Source organism: Otolemur garnettii, unplaced genomic scaffold, assembly GCF_000181295.1.
Source record: "Otolemur garnettii isolate 467f Iridium unplaced genomic scaffold, OtoGar3 scaffold00025, whole genome shotgun sequence".
NCBI lineage: Eukaryota > Metazoa > Chordata > Mammalia > Primates > Galagidae > Otolemur > Otolemur garnettii.
Window position 1 is genome coordinate 16,539,612 of NW_003852420.1, and position 9,813 is coordinate 16,549,424.

At 44.1% G+C, this 9,813-nt stretch overlaps 1 protein-coding gene across 1 annotated transcript in view; it reads right to left on the reverse strand.

The window, feature by feature from the left end:
• The window catches only part of PIGU (phosphatidylinositol glycan anchor biosynthesis class U), a 108,566-nt gene that overhangs the window by 59,555 nt on the left and 39,198 nt on the right, over positions 1 to 9,813 (reverse strand). The window contains exon 7 of the mRNA XM_003788112.2: positions 984 to 1,081. Coding sequence (XP_003788160.1) covers positions 984 to 1,081 — 98 coding nt within the window. The remainder of the gene's footprint in view (positions 1 to 983; positions 1,082 to 9,813) is intronic.

The following is a 9,813-nucleotide window of genomic DNA, read 5'->3' on the forward strand; positions in this document are numbered from 1 at the left end:
GGGTGTTGTGGCAGGCGCCTGTAGTCCCAGTTACTTGGGAGGCTGAGGCAGGAGACTCGCTTGAGCCCAGGAGTTGTAGGTTGCTGTGAACTGTGATGCCATGGCACTCTACCCAGGAGGATAGCTTGAGGCTCTGTCTCAAAAAAATAAATAAAAATAAAAATAAAAATAAAAAGAACTTTTTTGTTTGTTTTTTGGAGACAGAGTCTCACTCTGTTGCCCTGGGGTTGAATGCCCTGCTGTAATCCTAGTTTATAGCAACCTCAAACTCTTGGCTTCAAGTGATCCTCATGCCTTAGCTTCCCAAGTAGCTGGGACTACAGGTGCCCACCACAATGCCCACCTCATTTTTCTATTTTAGTATTGGTGGGAGTCTCACTATTGCTCAGGCTGGTCTCAAACTCCTGAACTCAAGCAACCCATCTGCCTTGGCCTCCCAGAGTGCTTGGATTACAGGGGTGAGCAACCACACCCAGCCTATAGTTAGAACTTAATGACCATTAGGTTCACTTTGTTTAAAGTTAGTCAAGTTTCTTTCTTTTCTTTTCTTTTTTTTTGAGACAGGGTCTCATTCTATTGCGTGGACTAGAGTGCCATGGCCATCAGCTTAGCTTACAACAACCTCAGACTCCTGGATTCAAGCAATCCTCCTGCCTTAGCCTCCTAAGTAGCTGGGACTATAGGCACCCGCCACAATGCCCGGCTATTTTTTCTATTTTTAGTAGGGACAAGCTCTTGCTCTTGCTCAGGCTTGTCTCCAACTCTTGAGCTCAAGAGATTCTCCCACCACCTCATCCTCTCAGAGTGCTAGGCGTAAGCCACCACACCTGGCCAAAACTTAAAGAAGCTTCTTTGTGTGTGCATTTTCAAGTAGACGCAAGTAGCCCCATTGCCTTTATTGACCCATGCCCTTCCCCCAAGCAGGGACCAGGCCATGTAATAAATGTCATTCAGGTGCTGGCTTCTGACCAACAAGTGCTTACCTGGAGGAGATAGAGAAGTCCTGGGACAAACAAGGTGAGAGGGTACAGAGACTGGTATGTTGCTAAGGCAAGAAAAATAGCACTGAGGAAAGCACTGCCTGTAAAAAGAAATAAATGTATGGAATAATCCAGCCTCATCAATCAGGATTAGACTCAGCGAGTCCCTATCAACATGAAATTCTCCATAGCTGTTCACATAATCACCTACCAAGTGCCTCCTGGTAAACAGGGTGTGTGCAAACGCACACAGAGTGAGAGATGCTTAGCTTGATTCTCAATGAAAGGAAATCAAGAAAGTAAAAAATCATTTACCTGTGGCAACCTGAGACACTACAGGCTTATCTCTTGTAAAATTTTCGGACCCAAAGATTTTACAAAACTCTAGCCTAGGGATGTTAATAGACTTGATCCCTCTGGTATAAAAGGATCAAGTCTATTAACATCCATCCTATTTAATGTACCAATTTATTAAGCCTACAATTATTCTTTCTGACATACAGAGCCATGAAACCTATCTCTTTGAATGCTGCAACACCCATCACTCTTCACAACACCCTTTCCTTATGTGTAATCTTTAGGTCATGTGTGTATTACTTTTTTCAAGCCATATTAATTTTACTAATCATGTCCCCATTTCCCTCATAAAAATGAACTACTATGGAATCATTAAACACGATGTTTTTTGTTTTTTTGTTTTTCAGACAGAGCCTCAAGCTATTCCCCTGGGTAGAGTGCTATGACACCACAGCTCACAGCAACCTCAAACTCCTGGGCTCAAGCGAGTCTCCTGCCTCAGCCTCCCAAGTAGCTGGGACCACAGGCGCCTGCCACAACACCTGGCTATTTTTTGGTTGCAGCCGTCATTGTCATTTGGCAGACCGGGGCTGGATTCGAACCCACCACCTTGGGTGTATGTGGCTGGCACCTTAGCCACTTGAGCCATAGGCACTGAGCCTAAAGATGATGTTATAAAAGAATTTGCAATGACATGGAAAGTGATTACTAAGTGAAGGTTGTAGAAGAAATATATATTATAATCTCTTTTAAAAAAAATACAAACATTTTTTAAAAAACCAAAAGCCGGCTTGGTACCCCTAGCACAGTGGTTATGGCGCCAGCCACATACACTGAGGGTGGCAGCTTTGAACCTGGCCTAGGCCTGCTAAACAACTGCAACAACAACAAAAAAATAAGCCAGGTGCTGTGGCAGGCGCCTGTAGTCCCTGCTACTTGAGAGGCTGAGGCAAGAGAATCACTTAAGCCTAAGACTTTGAGGTTGCTGTGAGTTGTAACACCATAGCACTCTATGGAGGGCTACATATTAAGATTCTGTCTCAAAAAAAAAAGAGTCACCTTGAAAAAAGGAGGGTTAGGAATGGGATGACATTCCAGAAGAGGGAACAGAGAAAGAACTTTGTGTGCTCCATCCTTCAAACCAAGGAAACTCACCATCTAGAACAATCCTGGCTGATAGGAAGTAGAAAGAAGCAGAGAAAGGAGGAAGCTGGAAATAAAAGACAAGGACAGAATTCTATGGGGTGGATGTATCTCTCCATATAGTGCCAGGCATGAAGTACTATATCCAGGGTACTCATAAATATGATTAAGCAGAGACAGGATCATGCCTAGCTAAGCCAGCAAGGCCCACACCCTCATGGTGGGCCACAGACTAGAACCAGAACCAGGCCACTCTGAGACAGAGAGATGGATGTAGTGGGAACGGTGCTGTTCCAGAGCCCAACAGCTAGGGTGGGCTCCAAATTGATTCCCTGACTCAGCTAAAAATATGAATGACATTTTGTCAGAAACTAGGTTAAGACAAGAAAAAAACTGAAATGAACTTTAAAAATTTTTTTTTTTTTAATAAATAGGGTCTCACTCTTTCACTCATGCTGAAATAAAGTGGTATCATCACAGCTCACTGCAGCCTCTAACCCCTAATCTCAAGCAATCCTCCTGCCTCTGTCTCTCAAGCAGCTGAGACTACAGGTGTACACCACTACATCTGGCTTGAAAAGAACTTTGTAATTTAACATGGTTCTCTACAGATTTGGGGGGTGGGGAAAAGAGGGCCATGTGTCTGTTACCAGAGAAGGGAGGCTAATGCTCCAACTCCATCCACTCTTACAATTGTGGTGAAAACAAACACACGACTTTCACTTTTTCTCTCCCAGGAGACATAGTCACCTCCCGCCCTAATTGCCTGAGATCAATAATTGCTTGTCTGGAACAGCTAACCCTTTAGAAGACCCGAGAGAGAAGAGCCTAGTAGAATGGACTTGTGAGTTTTAGAATACATATTCTAGAATTAAGGCGAGGCAGTGTTCCTCCCTTAGATGAATTTTTTTTTTTCCCTTAAGAGAGTCTCACTCTAGCCCAGGCTAGAGTGCCATGGCACCAGCCTAGCTGACAGCAACCTCAAACTCCTGGGCTCAAGCAATCTTCCCATCTCAGCCTCCCAAGTAGCTAAGACTATAGGCATGCACCACAACACCTGGCTAATTTTTCTCTTTTTGATAGAGACAGGGTCTCACTCTTGCTTGGGCTGGTCTCGAACTCCTGGCCTCAAGGGATCCTCTTGCCTTGGCCTTCCTCAGTGCTGGAATAAAGGTGTGACCCATCTCACCCAGCCCCTTGTATGAAATCTTTAGGAAGGTGAAATCTGTTCCTCTTGCTATTCTTATGAGTAAGGGACATCGACATCCAGCCTGGTACTCCTCTGGCTCCTCATTCCTCCCTTCCACCAAGCCCTGCTGAGCCACTCAGAGCATTCACCACTCTAGGTTTTGCTCGCCCTATCTCTCACCAGGAGTTTTAGCCGTCTCTTCCTTCTCCTTCTTAAGGTTCTCCTCAATCCCCATCCATCCAATCCATCTTCCACACGAGCACCAAAGGATCCTTCCAAAACACAGTAGAGTCTACGGCCATACCACCCTAAACACGCCCAATCTCGTCTAAAACACAGTAGAGACTGTGACAAGCCCATCTTTAAAGACTGCCGATGGTTCCCTTTCATCTACTGGGTTAAGTCCAAACTCCAACAGCAAATAAGACCCTTCACCCTCACAATTTGCTTCTTTAAGTTCACTTCCCACCACTCTTCTACACAAATACTGTCCTCCAGCTACACTGGATCACTCCCAATTTCTGAAAACATCATGACCTTTCATTTCTCTGTGTCTGTTCTCAGGCTCTTCCCTCTGACTAAACCATCCCTTCTTACCCTCCTTCAATGGCCAGTTGAAAGTTTACTTTCTCTATGAGCCCAAGCAAAGGTGAAAACAATAGTGATCATAGCTAACTTTTATAAATCACTTTCTAGGTGCCAAGCATGACACTATATCCTCTTCATCAAGAACAGGCCCTCAACAACCTTGTGAAAGCTCTATTTTTCTCTTTATTTTCTAACAACTTACTAAGAAAAAAAGAAATCACACATTCTACCCATTTTATAGTTGAGGACACCAAGGTGCAGAAACAGAAAGCTTAAATAATATAACCAAAACCACATAGCTGACTCTGGTGCCCTTCTCTTGATCCCTGTGTTAATAAGCCTTCTTTCATCCAAGACTGACATTATCTTATAATAATTTGATAATGTTTCTCCTTCTCTCTCTCTCACCATTTGTTTGTGAGTTTCTGAAGGGCAGTAAATGTCTCTGAACTTTGACTCTCCAGCACTTAGCACAGTGCCTGGCACAGATGTCATGGATGCATGGATGAATAAATGAGTAAATGGATATGATTCAGTGATACATATGAAATCCTTTTTAAAAATGCAAGGATAGGCCAGGTTCAGTGGCTCGCGCCCATAATCCTAACACTCTGGAAGGCCAAGGCAGGTGGATCACCTAGGAGTTCAAGATAAGCCTGAGCAAGAGCAAGACTCCATCTCTCCAAAAAAATTGAAAAATTAGCTAGGCCTTGTGGTGGGTGCCTGTAGTCCCAGCTACTCAGGAGGCTGAGGCAAGAGGATCACTTGGACCCAGAAGTTTGAGTTTGCTATGAGGTAGGCTGATGCCATGGCACTCTAGCCTGGGGCAACAGAGTGAGACTATGTCTCAAAAAAGTTTTTTTTTAATTTAAAAAATAAAAATGCAAGCATATTGCCAGGTATGATGACTCATGTCTGTAATCCCAGAGCTTTGGGAGGCAGAGGTGGGAGAATCACTTGAGGCCAGGAGTTCTTAAGATCAGCCTGAGCAACATAGTAAGGCCTCTGTCTCTAAAAAAAATAAAATAGGTAGGCATAGTGGCCCGTGCCTGTGGTCCCATCTATTGAAGAGGCTGAGGTGGGAGAATCGCTCAAGCCAGGGAGTTCAAGGCTATAGTGAGCTATGATGGCCCCACTGTCCTCTAGCCTGGGTAACAGAGAGAGACCTGTCTCCAAAAAAAAAGCAAATATATTAAAGGAAACCAATGTTCTTGAAGAAGAAAAACTCGTGAAGTATAAAACATAAGATAATGTAACATAGGCAAAGGATAAAATCAATCTGACTCTTGACTAAAACAAAGCCTGAAGAATAGCAACTGAGGACTATGGCAGGGGGGTGGGCACAGAGAACACTCTCTGTGGAGTAAATCACTGGATGGCTGCAGCCTGAAATTTGGGAGCAGAAATGTGGTGCCACGAAGAACTCCCACACTCAGCAGGCCAGTGTGTGGGGTGTGGGATGTGGGACAGGTGTGGATGGCGCACGAGCACAGCCGTAAGCAAAAGTGAGGGGGAGCATGGAAGCATATAGGAGACTCAAAAAAGGCTAACATGTTTTGAGAAAAGCTAGATGGGCCACGAAGAATGGTTTAGGGAGGTAGACAAGGAATTAATACAAGCTTGGGGCAGGATCAGAGCAGATAAAGGAGAGATAAAGGTGACTTCAAATATTTTAGACCAACAGTGCTATTAATAAGCAAGCATTTCTGAAGCATGTTCTACGCCAACCAGGTACTGGGTGCCAGGGAGACTGGTGACTCAGACAGTCTCTGTCCTCAGGGAGCTCCCAGTAAACAATTACAAAACACAGGAGGAAAGTACAATGGAAGTAGACCTAGCCCATCGGGGCAGCTGATACCCGCCCCTGATGGGCTAGGTGAAGCCTGGAAATCCAAGGAAACAGCACATGCACGGGCAAGAGGGCAAGAGAGACCAGTGTGTGGAGGTGGGAGTGGGCCCTGTGATTAGCATGGCTGAGATGGGGCAAGAGCAGGAGGAGTGACTGGAAGAAGACACAAAGGAGCTCTGCAGATGCTGGTACTATTCTACTTCTTTTTGTCTGTGTGTGTGTAGAGACAGAGTCTCACTTTGTCATCCTTGGTAGAGTGCCGTGGCGTCACAGCTCACAGCAACCTCCAACTCCTGGGCTTAGGCAATTCTCTTGCCTCAGCCTCCCAAGTAGCTAGGATTACAGGCACCCACCACAATGCCTGGCTATTTTTTGTTGCAGTTTGGCTGGGGCTGGGTTCAAACCCACCACCCTTGGTATATGGGGCCCAGCACCCTACTCCTGACCCACAGGCACCACCCACCATCCTATTTCTTAATCTGGGCGCTAGTTACTTGACATTCTGTGAAATTCATTTACCTGTACACTAGTGGCTTGTACATTTTTCTGGATATACGTTAAACTTCAATAACAAGTTACAATCTGAAAAGTCTCAACAAATAGGTAAAGGTCAGATTATGGAGAGTGTAGCTTCATCCAAAAACATCTACCTACAGGCACAGAGAGGACATCTAAAATAACACCTGAAATGGCAGCGTCATGTGGCAAGAGCTAGGGCAGGGGTGGGGAACCTGTGGCCTTAAGTCCACACATGGCCCTCCAGATCCCCAACTGCGGCCCCTTGACCATATCCAAACTTCATAATACAAATCTGTTTATCAAAAGGATTTGTTTTGTAAGATTTAGATTCTGTCAAAAGGCCACACTCAAGGATCCAGAAGGCCACAGGTCTAAACAGCAGAAATTGTACCAAAAGGACTATGAGTTTTATGGGAAGATGCAGCCCAGATGCTCAGACATTAGGTTTTCTGAACAAAGCGTGGTCCTATGCCTTATCATAGGAATATTAGAGTAAACCAGTCAAATGTGTTATGTAAGCTAGCTATAGTAGTATTCGGGAATTGTATTATCTACCCAATCTAGCTTTGAATATGTTTTCCAACTCTGTGTTTATGTCGGGGTGGGGGCCAAACAAGCCTCAGCAAGACCTGGGGTAACGCTTAGCCTCCAGGGACCACACCTTCAAGTGATCTGGGCCTAGGTGGATGGCCGACCTTTAGGACAGAGAAGAAATGTAATGAGATGGGGCCGTAGGGACTGGTTCACAACGTGGACTGCAAGTGAAATGAACAGAGAGAGACTGGGTCATAGACAGTGACCTCTACAAGGATAGGCAGTGGGACAGACTGGAATGTGATCAAAAGGGCCCAAGATCCTACAGGACTTTCAGAAGAGGAAGTTGCACCAGGATCTGAGGCAACAAGTGAGACTGCCCAGGAGGAGGAGGTGACGCTGGGGGCAGGGCTGATGTGTTACATTCCTTGCCAAGTGTGCTCTTTTAACAGGACAGGCTCTCTCAGAGCAATCTGTCCATATCAGCACTAATGACAACTTACTGCCGCTTATTCTGCTCTCACCAGGACTGCAAGCACTTTATATGTATGAAGTCATTTAGTCCCTTCAATAATTCCATGAAAGGGATACTATTATTATCCCCACTCTACAGATGAGGAAGCTGAAGGGCGGAGAAGTTATTTGCCCAGAGTCCTAAAGCTAGTGAATGCTAGCAATGGTATTTAAACTCAGAGTCTCACTCCAGACCCCACACTCTATGACTGTGTCACACTGTGCCTCTTGTCCTCAATCGGTAGTTACACCATAAAAATCACAATAAGCAGCACAACTAGTCGAGTGAATTCTGCCAAGGAAGCATGCCAAGCACTTTATATTTCTTACTTATTCCTCTACTAACTCTACAGGGCAGATATTCTGTACTTAAACTGAGGCTCTTGAGGCTGCAGGGATTTGCCCAAAGCTACAGAGCGTTAATTAGAATAAGCAAGCGTTGAAGCTGGGTTGACTCAACAAACTCTATCCCAGGCTGCTTCTCCTTTGAGTCTGTGAGTTCTCTGTCACTCTCTCCAATGGCAGGACTTTCCCTACAAAAACCTCAAATAGAAGTGACAGGATCATCTGCCCTCAGGATCACCACTTTTCCACTGTTCGTTCAAGGCTGGGCTCCAGGAAGAGAACTTCTCATTATAACTTCCCAGACCTTCCCAGAAGGCTCAGGAAGATCCTATCAATTTTGAGAGTTCTAAAAAAAGACAATATTATTAACCCAGCACTACCATTTATTGAGCACTTACTACATGCCCCCATACCATTCACTATCTCATTCATTCTTTACATTCTGTGAGGTAGAGATGGTTTCAATCCCTATGCTATAGATAAGGCAACTGAGGCCTAGAAGGTTCAGTGGCTTGCCCAAAGTGAAGCCGCCAAGAAATGGTGGAGCTGGGATTAGCCAGCAGATCTAACAGGACAGCAGCCTGAGCTCCTAATCACTCCCGACTACCTTATGATGACACTAATCCTTTCCCCTTGCCAAGCAAGTCTTGCCTTTTTTGGTAGAATAAGTAAAGTTAAAAGAATCCTTGGGTAGCAAACTTTAGAATTTCTAGTCAGGAAAATCTCATTGCCAATCAATACCAACAGTGAACAAGCAGGAGCTTCTATTAACATCGGTTTATTTTCCTTTTTTAAAGCCTAATGGACACTATTTCACAGGAATGGAGTATTTTAATTAGGTCACTGCAAGGCAAGAGTACCCTTTGACCAAATCAACAGGCTTCAAAGTGAAACTCAAGTTGCTCTACTAAACTAACCTCAACCCTGCCCAAAGACTTGTGTTTCCTGGCCAACACTCCAATAAGGACATCACAATACAATGGCCTGCATCTCTCAGTGTGTCCCAGGCAACCCTGAGCTGCCACAAAAGAAACCGAGGGAGACCAAGCAGAAGAAGGGAAGGGGAAAGAGTAAACATGTCCACTCTCTTCTATGGGGCACTTGCTTTGTGGAAGTCTGGGGAGCGCTGCCAAGTTAGCCTCCACTGTCCCTATCTTCTTATCAAATAATTTAATTCATTTTAATTATGTGCTCATTGAAGAAACTTTGGAAAAAAACAGACATGAAAAGGAAATCACCCATGAACAGAGACAAGTATTACCCTTTTGAGATCTATTCTCTACCTGTTTTGATGTTACTTTTAATATAATTAAAATATATAATTTTATATCCTGCTTTTAAAAAATGTATCTTCACATAATTTACAATTATTTTTAAATGTCATGTGCACAGTATTCCACTACCTAGGTAAACCATCCATCTCTATTTTAAAGTGTTTTCTAATTTGTTCCAATCATCATAAATAATTCTGTAATTAATAACATGGACCACAAAGCTTTATCTGTACTTCTACATTAATTTAGGATAGGTTCTCAAAAGTAGAATTAATAAGGGCTGAGCCTGGGAACTCAGGCCTCTAATTCCAGCACTCTGGGAGGCTGAGGTGGGAAGATTGCTTGAGCTCAGGAGCTTGAGGTTGCAGGGGTCTATAATGACATCACTGCACTCTAGCCTGAGACAGAACAAGACTTTGTCGCAAAAAAAAAAAATTTTTTTTTGAATTACAAACATTTTAAGACTACCTTCCGGCCAAACTGCTTCCCAACAGAATTGTACAAATTCATAGATCAACTTGCCATGTAGGACAGTGCCTATTTGATAGAACCTGTGCCAGCTCTGAGAATTAAATTCTAAAA